Source organism: Arvicanthis niloticus, chromosome 18, assembly GCF_011762505.2.
Source record: "Arvicanthis niloticus isolate mArvNil1 chromosome 18, mArvNil1.pat.X, whole genome shotgun sequence".
NCBI classification, from domain to species: Eukaryota; Metazoa; Chordata; class Mammalia; order Rodentia; family Muridae; genus Arvicanthis; species Arvicanthis niloticus.
Genome location: NC_047675.1, coordinates 45,629,770 through 45,647,021, shown reverse-complemented (window position 1 = coordinate 45,647,021; position 17,252 = coordinate 45,629,770). Strand labels below are relative to the sequence as shown.

Sequence of the window (17,252 nt, the reverse complement as noted above, 5' to 3'; positions counted from 1 at the left end):
AAGAGCAAACACTGAGTTAGGGAGCCAGCCTTGGCCAGCCAGGCTCATCTGAGCGCTGACTTAAGCTAGCCTTCTGGAGGGGAGGGGGAGGGGCGGAGAGCTCTGCAGCTCAGCTCGCAGGTGGAGGGGAACGAAGGAGGAAGAGAGAATAAGATTCGAGAGAAGATGGAGGGGAAGAAGAAGAGGGGAAGGAGGCAGGAGGCCTTAGGAAGGAGGGAGATGGGGCTTGGGGTGGGATAAATAGGAGAGATGAAAAGAAAGGCGAACAAGGTAGAGGCTGAGAGAAGAGGAGGGCAACGGCGAAAGGGAAGGAGAGGAATGGAGGGAAGGAGGAAGGAGAGCGAGATCGGAGAACGCAGAAGGGAGTGGAAGAAGAGAGGGGCTGGGGCCCACGGAGGGAAGAAGGCGGAGGAAAGGAAGATGAGGAGGAAGGGCCCCTCCTCCAGTCCTCCGTGGAGTTGCGCAATCCACACAGGCTGGGATTGGTCACGAGATGTGCGAGACGCTCCGCCCCCGCCCCGTGACCAATGGGAGAGGAGGGGGCGTGGCCTCCATGGGAGTGGAGTCCCGGCGCGCGCTCCGGCGCTGCAGTAACCGCGGGCCCCTCTCTGAGGACCTTAGCTTGCTTTTCCGAGCGGCCACCCTCCCCTGCTCACTATCGGAGCCCGCTCGACCCTCGCAGCGGATCAGGGACGCGTTCACTGGTTCCAGCAGTGTCCTCGCGGCGGCCATGGCCACGAAGATCGACAAGGAGGCGTGTCGCGCGGCGTACAACTTAGTGCGGGACGACGGCTCGGCGGTCATCTGGTGAGCAACGCCGCGGGGCCGGGGATACCAGTAGTGACCTGCTTCGTGCCGCTCGCCGCCGCCGCCGCTCACCTATATTTTCTTTTCTTCCTCCAACCCAAAGGGTGACTTTCAGATACGACGGCGCCACCATTGTCCCCGGCGATCAGGGAGCTGATTACCAGCACTTCATCCAGCAGTGCACAGGTAGGGCGACCTGAGACCTTTTGGGAGAGGGTGGGCACTCTGAGCAGCGAGGTGCTGGGCATCCAAGCAGCAACAGATCTGGGCTGGGGTTTTGTTTGTTTTGTTTTTTCCATTGTGTTTTTGGAGCTAGGGGCTCACTTTATATCCAGGGTGACCTCCAACTGGCCATCCTCCTGCCGCCAGCGTCTAGTACTTGGTATGGTGGGCGTGCACAGCCATGTAAAGCTCTGATCTGAGCTTTCCAAAGTCCCCAGTGTATCTCTCCCCAACCCTGACCCCAGCCCCGGTGGACATCACCATCATGTGACCCCTCCCCTGATTCCTCCCCTGGCAGTGTCCGAGAGCTTCTTCCGCTCCCCGTGGTTCACTGGGTTTCCAGGTCAGAAATGGGCAATTCAAACTCCACCCTCTCTGATTGGTCAGTGAACAATAAACGCTGAAGCCCCTGGGGGCTGCAAGCTAAAGGCAGAACCCAGGGCCCCACCCTCCTTTCTCCCTTCCATCTTTGTCTGTATCTGCATTTGTACAAGCCTTTAATTTGAAGAGTATAGAGACTCATACCAAGAGTGTATACCCGATGTTGCTATATGAGGCTTGGTATAAAGTGAAGCTGACTTGTGAGGTCCCAGAGGCCAGTTTCCTTTGGAGAGAATCGCACTGGCTGGGGTGGGGCATGAGGGACAGCTCCGGGAGCTGAAGTGCTCTGTGATTTGGTGTGGTAGAGTCATGCAGATGTGTGACTTACTAAAAGCGTCCCACCGGAACCCTAAGGTTTTTGTGTGTTAAGCTTCCCTGGAATGTGTGGACCATGAAAGAACACCGGGCCTGAATGGCCATAGACCCGGTAGAAGCAGCTCAACACTGTTGGTAATGAGATCTCTAAAGGAGCTGGTGTGCAGAGCAGCTCAGTGTATTCTGGAAGCAGAGGTGGGGGATGAAGAGTTGGAGGCCAGCCTGGGCTGGGCATTCCCCTTGCCTTGGGGGGTGGGGGGTCGGGGGTGGGGGAAGAGCCTTTAAAGAGACTGGAAGTAAGAGATTCCCAGGCCCAGTGTCTCCTGTTGTCTTTAGCTTTCAAACTAATGTCAAACAAAAGCAGGCAACCTGGAAGCTAGGGTGTAGACTCCTGGGGATGGCTGTGGGTTAGAATCCCTCTGGGGCTGCCTTCCAGCTGGGTGGGTTGGGGCTCGGTCCCTGGGGGGGTCACAGTTCCTCACCTGATCTCTCTTGATGTTGCTGTGAGATTGGTCAATCTCAAGTGTAAGTGTTCAGGACAGTGCTGGTCTGAGTCATAGGTGACAAACAGACAAAAAAAAAAAAAAAAAAAAGAAAGAAAGAAAGAAAGAAAGAAAGAAAGAAAAGAAAGAAAGAAAAAGAAAAAAATTAAGCCAGGATCATGTGACTTCTTTTCTTTCCCTCTTCCCCCCCCCCCCCCCCCGTACTGGGCATTGAGTATGTTGGCCACATGCTCTACTACTGAGGTACACCTCAATCTTTTTAAAAATTAATCCACTTTATTTTGAGACAAGTTCACCCGCAGTAGTCCAGGCAGGCCTTGAACTAGCGATCTTCCTGCTTCTGCTTCCTGGTTTGTGCCACCCAACTCTTTACTTGCTTTCTGGCCTCAAACGTGGCCGTGTAGCCAAGCCTGGCCTGAAACTCCTGATCCTCCTGCCTCTGCCTCCAAAATGCTAGGGTTATCGGCGTGCGCCACTTTGCCCGGCCGAATAACTTTCTTAATTGAATCATCTTTTGCATTTTAGTTCGTCTCAAAGGGCATTCACTTCGTGCTCTGTGGTACTAAGATGAGTGTGAGATTGTGTGTTCGTGTGTAAGTGTTCTCCCGGCTAAAAACGCCTCCTGGGAGTTGCCGCTAGACTCTGTCCTCATTGCTTTTGTAAATAATTCACTTAAAACAACGTCGGCGTAAAGAGGGATGCTGTCGAGTCAGTGTGCAGGCTTTGGCTCCAGAGCAGGATCTCAGCCGCTCTGACTGCAGCAAATGCTCCCAGAGGGGGACAAGTGCAGGCTCAACTTTCCCGAAGTTGGCGGCACCATCAGCAGGATTGGGGCTGGGTGCCGAAGGTCCCTTTCCCTCCTCACGGGAGCCCGTCCCCAGCCCTCCTTCCTCTGACTGTTTTTTCCAATTAGCTGGAGATGTCAGAGCTGAAGGCCAAGCATCCTGCTGGTAGATTCTCAACTGATGCTCCTGCTGCCGCACATCCGGCCTGGATGCTGCTTCGGGGGACACTTCCTTCCTCTGGTGGGCTGTGGTTTTTCTGCTCAGATCTCCCATTGCTAACCCTCTACAGGGATGGGATGGCAATCGTCTGGCATATGAGCTTAAAATGCTCTGCAGGCTGCTGTTGGTCTTTGTGAATGGACTGTGGGATTGAGGCTGCAGCTGCAGTCTGCTTTCCCCAGCCATCTGGTGGACATCGTCCAGATGGTTCTGCTTGCCACGTCCGCTCATCTGCTCTCTGTCCCTCCCCTGCTGAGGCCTCCTGAGCTAGGGACCCCACCCTCAGCATTCTTATTTGTAATCTTACCTATGACTGTACCTGACCCGGGTGTCGGCCATGCTTCCTGTGGGTTGGCTCATTCTGAAGATGGCAAACAAAGGACCAGAGAGGTGACTTACTTGACACCCAGGAAGAACAGAGCTAGGACTGGACTCTGGGACCCATTGCTCTTGGCCCCAAGGAAGTGGTTTAGGGTCTTGTTCTTTGTGGGATGGTTTGTGGATTAGAAGATTTGCTTACTGTGATGTAGGGAGAGCTCGAGTTCCCTGTCAGCTGCCTTAGCAAGCCCTAGAAGAAAGGCTTTTTTTTTTTTTTTTTTTTTTTTTTTTTTAAATTTCCAAGCACCTCAGAGATGTGTAGAGACCCACTCTGCCTTTCCTGTGGAATTATGTCTTCTTAATAAGTATAAAACTAATAACAGAATGACTATATAAATATTAGTTAACCACCAAGTTACTTTCCATTCCTGTGACTTTCATCCTGAGACTCTCAGTGGGTGCTCAGCCCAGCATACAGTGGGTCCGCCTACAACCATCCAACTTGCGATGGCCTCCTGTGGCACTAACCTTAGCCTGGGTCTGCTTGCTGAGCTGTTTATTCCGTGGGGAGAAACAGTTGCCATGGTGATGCGGGTGCAGGCTGTGCCAATGTTCTGAGTTCAGATTCATGTTCCCGGAGCAGGCAAGCTGCCCATCTGTTGACCCTTCTGCCACAGTGCAGACAGCAGGAGTGTATGCTTAGAGGATAGTAAGTTCCTCAAATGTCCCTGAGTAGGACTAGTGTTTTATTTGGGGACGGAGGTCCTGTGGAAGCAGAGAACAAGCCGAGAGAGTGGCAGAAAGGTAAGGGCGGGAAAGTAAGGGAAGCAGCTGAGCTGGGGGCTACAGGAACCCCAGAGAGCCACGCAGAGATAGGCAGCATCACGGGTGGAGCCCACAGAGGTGGAAGGACCCCTTGCCAACAAGAAGGGATGCACCCATCCACATGACAGCTATAGAAGTGGGCTCATAGGTCTGGCATAGGTGATAAGGCAGAGACTCCAGCTGTCTGGAGTCACATTTTGTTTTTGTACTGTGCAGGCAGCTCAAGAATCTGTGTGTGTGCACATGTATATGTGGGAGCATGTGTGTGCACATGTATGTGGTGGGAGCATGTGTGTGAGCATGTATGTGGTGGGAGCATGTGTGTGTGCATGTATGTGGTGGGAGCATGTGTGTGTGCATGTATGTGATGAGAGCATGAGTATGGCTCACCTGTGTGAAGTGCAGAGATCACTGTTGATGTTTCCTTGATTACTCTTTACTTTGTTTTAAAATATGTGTGTGTGTGTGTGTGTGTGTGTGTGTGTCTTCCCATGCGTGTACGTGCCATGGTGCACATGTGTGGTCAGTGTACAGTTTGTGAGAATCTGTTCTCTCCTGCCACCTGGGTTCCAGAGACCAAATGCGGGGGGTCAGTCTTGGGAACAGGCGTTGTCATCCGCCGAGCCACTTTTTGAGACAGGGTCTTGTGTTGAACCTGGAGCTTGCCTGTGGATGACGACGTGCACACCAGGCCTTACTAGCATGCACCTATACCCAGTTTTTATGAGAGTGCTGGCAATCAAGATGTAGGTCCTTGCCGGGTGGCGGTGGCGCACGCCTTTAATCCCAGCACTTGGGAGGCAGAGGCAGGCGGATTTCTGAGTTCGAGACCAGCCTGGTCTACAAAATGAGTTCCAGGACAGCCAGGGCTACACAGAGAAACCCTGTCTCGAAAAACCAAAAATAAATAATAAATAAATAAATAAAATGTTAAAAAAAAAAAAAAGATGTAGGTCCTTAAGCTTGTGCTGCAACGCCTTTATCAACTGGGACCTTCAACTGCAGAAGGTTCTTCTAGGATCGTGGGAGACTCAGTACAAAGAGGAGGTGAAAACCATTCAGAAATGTATCCACCCATTCATTGTTCTTTGGTCCTATCCATGCATCCTGTGCACCAGTGGCTACTCTGTAGACTTACTCTGAGAACTGAGGTGATAACCTATGCTCAGCACATGTTTCATGCTCTCCCAGGAGGATTGGCCACGTGTCCACGGACCTAGTCTTTGTATTCTTGAAACATTTCTTTTTGTATTTTCTGGTCCAAAGTAGGACGGTCCTATGGCTGTTGGGCCACCAACCTTCTGGGGCTGAGTTCCATCTTTACTACCTTTTGTTTTGTTTTTCTTGTGGCCCCTTTAAAGGCTCTGTAAAAATATACCCTGTTAACTGCAACATTGTCTAACCAGGTCCTCTCCTGATGGACCCAGAGTCTTTGCTGGAAGCAGTTTTCTTTTGGAAAGAACCCAGGCTTCTGGGAATGCATCCAGTGTTCTGGTGTAGATTTTAGAGCCTGTGGGGAAGAGCACACAGATGAAGGATCCAGTCTTTCCTCTAACCGAAGCCTGGCTATGCTATGTGACCTTGGGCAGGTCTCCCAGAGTCTCTGTTTCTGTGTCTATGAGATGAGGACAGTTGTGGATGATAAAGTGACAGGATATAGACACACTGCCTGGCATAAAGTAGATGCTCAATGTGTGGACAGCACACCACCATAGCTGTCTTGGGAGGTACCTGGCTCAGGCAGGCTGAAGTAAACTGGATGGGTGGGGTGATCCCTGGAGAAGGGCATGACGGGAGACTGTCAGCAATGAAGTTTGGCAGAGGTGCTGGGTGATTGTGATATTCCCATGATGCTCTGGTCCGCCCACAGCAGAGTAGCCTGAAGCCATTTTGACTAAGGACGTTGATCTGCATCTCATCCTTTGTGAGGGTTGGGGGTGAACAGCCTCTCAGATGGCACGTGACCCAGGCATGGCTAATCCGGGCAAGCCATCCTCATCACAATGTTTAGTCCAAGGCTGGAGCCTCACGTGATCCCTCGGGCTGATCAGACTTGCTTCTGGGACTGGGACTTTGGACAGGGCTGTTGGGAAAGAGTCCTTTAGTCTTTCTCTGGGATTAAACCCAGAAAGAATGAAGGATTGGAGTCACAGGACCCTTCTGCCTCTGACAGAACCTGCGGGCAGCTCAGGCAAAGTCAGGGTTGGAGACTAGTTGGCAAGGGTTACACCCTTGATCCAGCCATGCTTGAAGCTGCCTCTATAGATTGCTGACTTCCCTGAACAATTTGAGTTCTTTTAACTTCCTTCTGAGACAAGGTCTTGAAACTGTAGCCCAGGTTGGCCTGGAACTCACTGTGTAGCTCAGGCTGGCCTTATAGCTTAAAATAATCGCCCCGAGTGCCATGATTAAGGTTCGAGCCACCATACCTGGTGGGTTATTACTTTATTTACCTCCAAGGGTGTTGAGTAGCTTGGATACTGTTTGGTCTCCACGAATACTTTCCCTGCATTCTGTCGCTGAGTACGTGGGCGGCACGGCAGCCCTTTGGCTTCATAGCTTGGTGAAGTTTTTCTTGCCTTTGGGTTTGTGGTCATTTTTGCAGGTACAGGCTGGCAGGTGTCTCTGTCTCACGAGTAGCCTGTGCCCTCTCTTTAGAAAGGCTTCTTTAATCTCCACCCTCAGGAGCTGATGCAGCCTTGGTAGCCTTCCCTCTGACTTTTCTGGGTGTTATAAAATCTCTCCCCCTTCATTCCCACCACATAGAGATACAGACACACACACAGACACACACACACACAGAGACAGAAAGACAGACAGACAGACCACCATCACCAGCCTCTCCCTTCATCCTCTTTGCTTTTTTTTTTTTTTTTTTTTTCTTTTTTCTTTTTTTTTTTTTTGACGGTCTCAATGTTGAGTCCTGGATGGTTGGATAGACCAGGCTGGCCTTAAAGTCATAGCAATCCACCTGCCTTTGTCTGCTGGGATTAAAGGCATGAGCTGCCATGGTGCCCCAGCCTCTTTGACTTTTCTTTCTTTCTTTCTTTCTTTCTATTTTACTTACTTTTTCTGGTGTCTCCAGAGACTTTGGTCTTCAGAAAACCTCTCTGCCCCTTCCCTTCATACTAACCCCTCCCCCTATACTGCTCCTACCCTACCTCCTCTAGCCCCCTGCCTCCTCCTCCTCCTCTTCCCATGTCCCCTCCCTCTCTCTCCCTGCCTTCTTCTACTCTACCCCTCCCTCCACTGTCCCCTCCCTCTACTGTCCCCCTTCCTTCACTGTCTCCTCCCTCCTCCTTGTCCCCTCCCTTCACGGTCCCCTCCCTCCACTGTCACCTCCCTCTACTGTTCCCCCTTTCTTCACTGTCCCCTCCCTCCTTCTTGTCCACCTCCCTCTACTGTCCCTTCCCTCTACTGTCCCCCTTCCTTCACTGTCCCCTTCCTCCTCCTTGTCCCCCTCCCTCCACTGTTCTCTCCCTCCACTGTCCCCTCCCTCCATTCTTCCCCCTCCCTTCACCCTGCCCCCTCCCTTCACTCTGCCCCCTCCCTCTCTTGTTGGGACTTCTCCACTGCTCTCCTTTCTGCCCTTCCTCCTGCCCAGTCAGTCTGAAAGGCCTCAGGGCTCCGCCCTTCCTGCTGGCCTTGTCTCTCTCTCATTTACTAAATCTACTGAATAAGGCCTTTGGGCTGACTTGGGCTCTGTTCTTGATCCCTGTGACCTGGTCCTCCAGCCAGGTCTGAGTTCTGGGGGTTGGGATTCCCCACCCCCCAACTCCTAACAGTATTTTTATGGCTTTTGTCCAGAAGGCCCCTGTGCTGGGAATGATCAAGACTGCCCCCTGCTGCACTCCCTCTCTTCCTCAGACCTCGTGGGCAGTCTTCCTCCATTTTGCTTTCTAGGAAGGCTTCTCTACACTAGTTAAGGCCCAGGGTAAATGTCCCCTCTACTCAGATTTCACCCTTGCCCTCATGGAGTTGGCCACGTGTGTGTAACATGTACATGTGTGTGGGTGTGCACGCACATGCATACGGGTGTGTATGTATGTGAGAGAGACAGGGAGACACAGAGAGAGAGAGAGAGAGAGAGAGAGAGAGAGAGAGAGAGAGAGAGAGATACTATGACAAGGTCCTGAAGAGATTTCATGGTTTTGTTAATGTCTGAGGTAGCTAAGGCCTAAGCACCCCTCCCCCCACCCCCACAACTATGTCGTTCCCTTGACTGGCCTGAGTCATGGTTTCTCTAAGTGCTGGATCTTCTGTTTCCACTCCAAGAAGGAAATCCATGTTTCCTGGCCTCCAATCTGAACTCTATTCTATGTGAGCTGTGTGACCTTGGCAAGTCGCCTAGCTTCTCTGTGTCCCATTGTGCCCACTGGAAGAGCTAGCCCCTGCTCAGGCAGGTCTAAAGCAGCAGGCAGGTCTAAAGCAGCCACCTCCTGTCTACCCAGCCTGCTTTCTCCTGGACACTGATTTAGCTGGTTCAAGCTGACTCTCAGCCCTGGCCCTGGGTGCAGGCCAGGGGTTTGGGAGTGGGGTTAGACCCAGGAAGCAGGAGCGAGGGTGTGGGTTGGGTGAGGGAGGAGGGCGGAGAAGAATTTACTAAGAGGAATCATGCCGGCCGGTGAGGCTGTCCGGAACAGGATGCCATTCTCCTGGGACCCTTCAGGATCTGGTAGGAGGCTGGGGCCCTCGGCTACCAGTTTATGTCCCCACTTCATTGGTTAAGGGGTGTTTCCAGACTTCAGGGCTGTATCTCTGTTGAGACGAGCAGTCAGAGATCGCATTGATAGGCCATAAGCAGAGGCCAGGTGGTTTGGGGGCCAGCACTCCTTGGAGCATGTTTCAATACCCAAAGCCATGCCCACACATGCCTTTTTCCTGCTAGGATCCGAGCCTGGGATAGAGCTGCTCTGTCTCACGATGCTGTACTGAGAGCACTTGGGAGTGCATAAACACACCCCACTATTATCTAGGTGGTCCCCAGCCATGCCCGAAGGCTGAGCCTGCACAGGAAGTCCCACTGTCCCCTCTGAAGCAGTAACTCCGTAATCAGCGCAGAGCAAATGGCCCCTGTCAATAGTCCTGACCACATGGCTGCTTTGGCCTCGTGCCAGGTGTCTTCCTGCAATCCTGTGTCTCAGAGTGCCTCTCCTACAGACTTGTGTGTATTCTCAGAGGTGGCCAGCGGCCTCAGAGCAGCTGTCCCCAGAGGCTATTTCCGAGAGCAGAATTTTATATTGCCTTTTAATATTTATGTCATGGATACACTTCGGAATTAACTTGCAGTAGATCTGGTGGTGCTGGGGAAGGGACAATACTGAGGCTTGAACCCAGGGACTCCTGTGCGCAGGACGTGCTACCATGGAGCCGAAGCTCCAACTGTCTTCTTCCTCTTTTCATTTTGAGATAGAGTGTTGCCAAGTTGCCCAGGATGGTTTTGAACTTAGACTCCTCCCGTCCTCATCCTTCCTAGTAACTGGATTGACAGGCCTGCCCTAGTGGGTCCTGATTGTTTGATATTTATTTTTATTGAGGCAGGGTCTGGGCAGTCCTGGCTGGTCCTTGTAGCACTTACCAGGCTCTGATGATGTCCCTGGCTTTTCGGGTCTCTCATCTGTCCTCATGTCCTTACTGGTGCTTGATACTGTCCTCTGTCATTTCTATTCGTCCTTGCAGGTGTAGTGAGCAAGTTGATAATATTAATAGGAACAGCGGTTAATGGTGACCTTCCTGTGCCCTTGGCCTTTGGTCTCTTTTTCCCCCTTCAAAGCCAGCAGTGTCTGCGTAGTCTTTTCTCACACCAGCTCCTGGTCCTGACTCTGTTACCTTCCTATTTCTCTCCATTTAGGAATTTATAGTGGCGTTTAGCCAAGCTAGTGGGGGTCATCCCTCATTCAGACCTCCACCAATCATATCTATAAAGTCCCCTTGGCCACGTGAAGTCGCTGCCACAGATTCCAGGGCTCAGAACATTGATGTCAGACTGACAAGAAACTAAATAAGATAACATTTAAGTTGTAAAGAAAGAGGATATTCCTCCCTTCCCCCAAGATGACAAAGGACAGTGATAAAGTGAGCCATGTTGGAGAGTGAGTGGTCGGACCCAGCTCAAGCAGCCATGGGGAGTTGGGGTCCTCTAGTCTGCATGCATTTAAATTTTCCCTGTGGCCTACTTGTCATGATAGTTTCCAGGGTGGATTCTGTGTGTACAGAGACCTGTGTCCCAGGGACTGGCTGCACTGTGGCGTTAGGTGTGCCCTCTAGCACCCAGTCTCACCTTCCTGCCTGTTGCTCTGCGGTCTCTGTTTGCTCCCTGGTTGCCATGGTTACCACCGCTGTTCTTGTCTTCAGTACCATCTCACCAGCTCCTTCCTTCCTTCCTTCTTTCCTTCCTTTTTGTTTTTTGGGTCCCCCCCCCCCACCCAGCATAATCTGTCTTTGTAGCGCAGGCTGGTCTTAAGGCCATAATCCTCCTGCCTCAGCCACCAGAGTATGAGAGTGTGAGGTATGAGCTGTTATACTAAGCTTGTCCAACCACTTTTAAAACTTGCTATATGTCAGGCCAATTCAAGGGCTTGTTTTTGTCACCTGAGTCCACCGAGGACAGCAGACTGTGTCACTCTCTGGAGAATGAGAGGGGACTTCTCTCCATCCCCTTGGCTACAGCAGCCAGCCCCTTCTGTGTGATCTTGCTTAGTGAAACATAGGAAGGAAGGAAGCATGGCCCTCACCTCACAGCCTCATCCAGGCCAGCAGCTGTGTATGGATGCTTTATCTTCTCCGTGCCCTTTAGTTAAAGGTTAGTGTGCAAATCTGTCAGCTGCTAGGTGGCCCCCGAGCTTCCTCTGCATCTCCTGCTTGCTGGGGGTGGGGGTGGGGGGGGTGAGGGTGGGGGAGTGAAAGTCACACTGTCAGTGCCCAGAGGGAATGGCACCTCCCACAGCACTGAGCTGCTGACACTGAGAACTGAGAGCTCCCGAGACCACAGAGGTGACTGTTCAAGGCTCTTTCTGAGAGGGTGCCATGTGCCAGGCGCCATCTGGGCACTAGGATTGTTAGGAACAAGATGTAGTCTTCCAGGCTGCGTCTGTGGCCCTGATGGTAGAGTGCTTGCGTAGCTCTCAGGCAAGCCTGGGTTCAGTCCTCTTCTACAAACCGGACATGGTGGGGCAGGTTGTAAACTGATCATCCAATCTCTTGGGAGGTGGAGGAAGGAGAATCAGGAGATCGAAGTCATCCTTGACTGCATGGTTCTGAGGCCAGCCTGGGCTGCGTGAGACCTCTGGGCCAACTTTAAGACTCGGATTCAAGGGGATCTCATCCGTGAAGCCTTCCTTGATCACAGCCGCCAGAAAAAGCTAACTTCCTTCCTTCCTTCCTTTGGTGTTCACAGTCACACCTGAGTAACAGTCATTTGGGTGTTCGCTGTCCTTGCGCTCACAGTTGGAGGGTAGTGATCCGGTAGGGATGTCGTAGTTAGTAGTCTCTGAGTCACAGGTTGACTGTGCGCTTGTCCCGTGACTGACTGAGCAGAATTGTGAAGAACAAATCAGTGCTTGTCGGGCTGTGGCAGTTACAACCCACACCCCACACTGGCCTGAGGGTGTCTGGTCTGTGCTGTTTCAGCAGTTCATCGCTGGAGATTAGCGCAAACACCTGTGGTGTGTTCGGGAAAGCCTGGGGCTCTCTGTAATTTGTGTCTCCGGGTCCGCCTATTCCCTGGAGCCTCCCGAAACCATCTTCCGGTTCCCCTACTGCGTTTTCTCGTGTTCTTTGTCCGACTAGGAAAGCTGGGTGGCTGATGGGAACTCAGCCGGAATGTTTTGGGCTGCTGCTGGGGTGGGGGCGGGGGGAAGCTAGCACATTATAGACAATGTGATCACAGCCGCAAAACTGTACAGGCAGATGCTCGCGTGGTGAGATCACCCTGGAAATTCAGCCTTCTATCCCCCCGAGAAAATCAACCACTGTGGACAGAATCTTCAGTTCTGGGCTTGCAGGCTTTCTTTATGTAGTTCAAAATTATTGCTGTTGTTATTCTATGGTTCTGGGATTGGATTTAGGGCCTTGCGCTCCCTTGGGCATGGTTCTGAGCTATAAACATCCCACCTCTAGTTTTACTTTTTATTTTCCAATAAGTCCCATTGGGTGGACCAGATGGGCCATTCTCCTGTCCCTGCAGTAGCCAGGGGTGCAGCTCCATCGGTAGAATGACCTCCTAGTATGCACACAGTAAACACAGGTACATGTTGTAATCCGGGGACTTAGGAGGTAGAAGCAGGAGGATCGGAAGTTCAGGATCATATGAGTTTGAAGCCAACATAAAACTCTGTGTTAAAAAAGAGAGACAGGCCGGGCAGTGGTGGCGCACGCCTTTAATCCCAGCACTTGGGAGGCAGAGGCAGGCAGATTTCTGAGTTCGAGGCCAGCTTGGTCTACAGAGTGAGTTTCAGGACAGCCAGGGCTACACAAAGAAATCCTGTCTCAAAAAACCAAAGAGAGAGAGAGAGAGAGAGAGAGAGAGAGAGAGAGAGAGAGAGAGAGAGAGAGATGTTTGGGACAAGAGGGTGCTGGTGCGTTTATTTGTTTTGCCCTAGATAGCCAGGAGCTGTGTAATGAACAGAGGCCATTTGTTGTTGTTTTTTTTCCTGGTCTTGAACTCAGAAATCCTCCTGCCTCTGCCTCCCAAGTGCTGGGACTAAAGGCGTGCACCACCACTGCCCGGATCAGAGGCCATCTGTTAACTAACATTTTTCTTGCAATTTCAAATAAGCTTGAGGCTCCCACCTTATGGCCTCATTCATTCATTCATTCATTCATCCATTCATCCATTCATCCATTTTCTTGTGCTAGGGATGGAGTCCACAGAATATATCGAGGGCCAAGGGAGGGAAGGGTGTGGCTTCAGTAGTTTAGCTGCTGTCATGAATGTGGGTACACCAGCCTCCTTCCCCTGTATTAGAAAGAGAGCCTCATCCATCCCCTCTGGGGCCCTCTGCATGGTCCTCAGGAGCCAGGATGCACTGACTGTGTCCAGCTGCCTCTGGGCTTTGACAGGATGTCAGGGTGTTTTTCTGCTTCCTTCTAGCTTCCTGGAGAGGTAGCCCCAACCTCCTGCCTGTAACCCCTTCCCTCCAGCCTATAGCTTCTCCCCTCCAGCCTGTCTCACCCCTACCCCTCAGCCTGCAGCCCTCCCCTCCAACGTGCAGCCCCCCACAGCCTTCCCCTGCAGCCCTGTCCTCCAGCCTGCAGCCCTCCCCTCCAGCCTGTAGCTCCCCACAGCCCTCCCCTCCAGCCTGCAGCCCCCTACAGCCCTCCCCTGCAGCCCTGTCCTCCAGCCTGCAGCCCTCTCCTCCTGCCTGTCCTGTCCTTGTTGTCTCCATGTCCCTCCCACTCTCCGCCTGCCACCCACTCCCCTTGGGATGATGGCTGCTCATTCTTTGCTGTGGAAGTGTTTCCCCTTTCAGAGCTTTGTTTGCACAACTTTTCTGAAGCTGTAAGGAAGGTCAGGACCTGTGTGAGCTGATCCTGGGCTCTGGGCCTGTGACCTGCTTTTCCTTTCTCCCTTTTTCCCTTTGTAGTACTCTGAAGTTCAGCTTCAGAGCAGAAATAGCAAAAAAAAAAAATCTCTTTTTCTCTACCTTCTGTTGGCCCACGGTTTATTTCTATATTGCCTGTGGTGTCCCTGGCTCAGGGGCATAAGAACTGGACAGATGGGCCAACTGCTTAAAAGATCTGATTTGTGGTAGGTCACTCCTGCAATGACAGCACCTGGGAGGAGGCCGAGGCAGGAGCATTGTTGTACATATGAGGTCCGTTTGCACTATGTGGCGGGTTCCAGGCTAGCCCTGGCTAAACAGTGAGGCTTCCGATCAAAATGTTTTCAGAGCCCCTTCCGTTTGTGGTTTTAGTTTTGCTCATTCAGGTCTCTGCTTACTCCACAGCCAGCGTGTGCTGTGTGTGATAAGGAAGTCACTGAGCGCACACTCAGTGTTAAGTGCTATGTGGCAGCTCTTTGGTCCCTGGACCTGCCCTGAAGAGTCATTCCGTCAGTGTGGATGCAGTGTTGAGGGGCACCGTGGGAGAGGTGGAGGGGAAGGGGGAGAGAGGAGGGGAGGGGATGAGCCCCAACTTAAGGGTCCAGTGAGATTCAGATTTGGGAGGGAAGGGCAGAACAGTTCACACGGTCAGCATGGCAGACACTATGTGCTGGTATTTCTTTGGGGAACATCACCAAAGCAGCCTTTCCTAGTGGCTTTGTGGATTGCAGAGGATTCTGACTTCCCCTCTGTATCTGTCTATCTCCCCATCCCCCTTACAGTCACCCCTTCCTTAGTTCACACTCTTCCTCTCACCTCCCAATTGCTGTCCCTGCCCTGCATCTCCTGCCTGGACCCCAGCTGGCTCTCCTTTTTACTCCTGCTAGGAACTCCCTCCACGCCTCATCTCCTGAGTCCTTCCCTCTTCCTAGACTAGAAGGGATACCGGAAGTTGGGTACAGGTGGAGAGGGCATATTTGGGGATAAACCGGAAGAGCAGTGGTTATAGGCCGTCATGAAGAGAGGGACACAAGAGGAACCCAGGCAGAGGCAGAAGGGCCCTGGTGGAGCACCACTCAGGCAGTGCCTCCCCACTATTGTTTATGGGGTGCTCAGTCGATAGAGGCCTGGAGCTTCACAAGCAGGAGCCTGCGGTGGGTGTCCCACCTGTTCCCACAGCCTCCATAGAGATCACTTGAGAAGAGGCAGTAGATTAGATGGTCAAGGATTCCTGGGTAGGGTCTGTATTAACCCTGTGGCTCTCATGAGGAAAGTTCACTGGATGGGGGGGGTGGGGGGTGGAGGGAGGAAGGCCGTTACAGTTCCTGAATTGGAGATGGAGAGTCCTGTGTAGTCACCCCAGGCCTGACACGCACAGGGAAGGCACAGAACTATGTCAACCTTCCAGCATGGGCCTGGCCTCATCTTACCCTTGGTGATGTCCCCCATGGGGATTCAAATGGATTTGTAATATGTGCCCCAGTCCTTGGGATAAGGCTTCCTGACGTGTTAGGTGAGCAGGGAGTTAGACAAGCAAAGTCTGGATGCCCTGACACTACTCAGGGGAGCCTCCTTTTCTGCTGCGACTTTTGAGGAGTTTGGAGGGAGGGTGAGTCTGAGGGATAGCCTTGTCACCTTGATGGTTATACCTCTGGTCCTGTAGAAAACCTGCAGAGGGTTGTGTAGAAAAGGGGGACCAGACCTTCAGGAAGCTTGGCCTGATCATTTCCTTAAAACAAAGCAGCGTGGGGCAGGAGGAAGGGTGAGGCTGGACTCTGAGGACTTCTGCTTTTCTGTGCTGGAGCCCTCTTGTCCCATCTCTTGTCCCCACTAGCTGCATGTCCCATCCCTATGCTGGATCCCTACATCCCCACCTTGCTTTCATCTTTCCATAGTGGCTCTCAAGCTTTGGCTCATCCGAGTCACCTCAGGTCACCCCAAAGTCTTGTTCAAGCTCTGCTCCTGAGCCATTTCCTGGGGTTTCCAGATAAGCAGAGCGCATGTCCTTTGGGGTCATGTGTGTTGACAGACAAGCAAGAACTGTGCACTTACTGAGAACTAGACTTCAGCAAGAAAGGAACCGTGTGTGTGTGTGTGTGTGTGTGTGTGTGTGTGTGTGTGTGTGTAGACATTGGATCACATTACAGATGGTTGTGAGCCACCATGTGGTTGCTGGGAATTGAACTCAGGACCTCTGGAAGAAGTCAGTGCCCTTAACTGCTGAGTCATGCCTCCAGCCCCCAAGAAAACAACTTCTAATTCACTGGATCTTAATCCATGAGTCAGGACCCTTTTGTAGGTCAAACAACTCTTTCACGGGGGTGGCCTAAGACCATGGAAAACCAGATTTTTACATTACAGTTCACAGCAGCAAAAATACAGGTATAAAGTAGCAACAACAATAATTTTATGGTTGGGGGCCACCACAACATGAGAGGTCACAGCGTTAGGAAGTTTGAGAAGTTCTAGTTCCTTGCCACTCAAGTCTCACTTGGGACAGGGTATCACTGAGGAGGGAGGATGGCAGCAGGCCCAGGTGCCAGCCTTCTGACGAGTTTTCCACCTCGGCATGTGTGTGCGTGCACACACACGTGTGCACATGTGGAGAAGTCCCTCTGTTTATCAGCCCACTCCTGTACTCCTGTTCTGTCTGAGAAGAGGGCAGCTTAGGGTGTGTGTTCGGACAACTTTGCGCCCTCATTTTTGGAGAAAGCAGTGGGAATGGACTCCTGAAAGAGCCGCCTGCTCTCCGTGCTGTCAGGATGGCAGTGACAGCCTTGGGCTTCAGTGCAGCCGTAAAAACGCCGCACAGGCCTTGTGTCCACCCTCTGCCGACATCCTGTCCAGGCAGGTCTCCAGTGTCCAGCGTTTTAAAGTGCCATCGCTCCGGATTTCTGAAAATGTGTCTGTCAGCAGTCTTCTTGAGCAAACTGCTGCGAGCTGGATAAGCACCCGGCCAGTCACTCCACATGTGGTTTGCCTGCCTCTCTCCCCCATGGTTGTTTAGATGAAGTCAGCATGAGGTTCTGGAAGGTTCCCTAAGCCTTTAGGGATGTGTGTGTGACTTACTCTCTGTGCATCAACTAGTCCTTAGGATACAAGTTTTACTCGAGGGGCTGACAAGATGGCTCAGTGGGCAAAGGTGATTGCCACGCAAGTATGACAACCTGAGTTCGGTCCTCGGAACCTACATAAAGGTAGACAAAGGGAATTGACTCTATTTATCCTCTAAGCTCCATATACACACCCTGCATCACTTATATGCGCTCAAAATAGGAAATATAACTAAATAAAAAATTTAAAAGAACCATGTTCTTTTATGTTTAACCCAAAGC

At 51.9% G+C, this 17,252-nt stretch overlaps 1 protein-coding gene across 1 annotated transcript in view; it reads left to right on the top strand.

Moving 5' to 3' along the window:
* The first annotated feature begins 534 nt into the window (after positions 1–534).
* Positions 535–17,252, top strand: part of Cotl1 (coactosin like F-actin binding protein 1) — a 33,037-nt gene continuing 16,319 nt past the window's right edge. The window contains exons 1-2 of the mRNA XM_034523008.2: positions 535–807; positions 911–993. Of these exons, the coding sequence (XP_034378899.1) occupies positions 554–807; positions 911–993 (337 nt within the window). The 5' untranslated portion in view covers positions 535–553. The remainder of the gene's footprint in view (positions 808–910; positions 994–17,252) is intronic.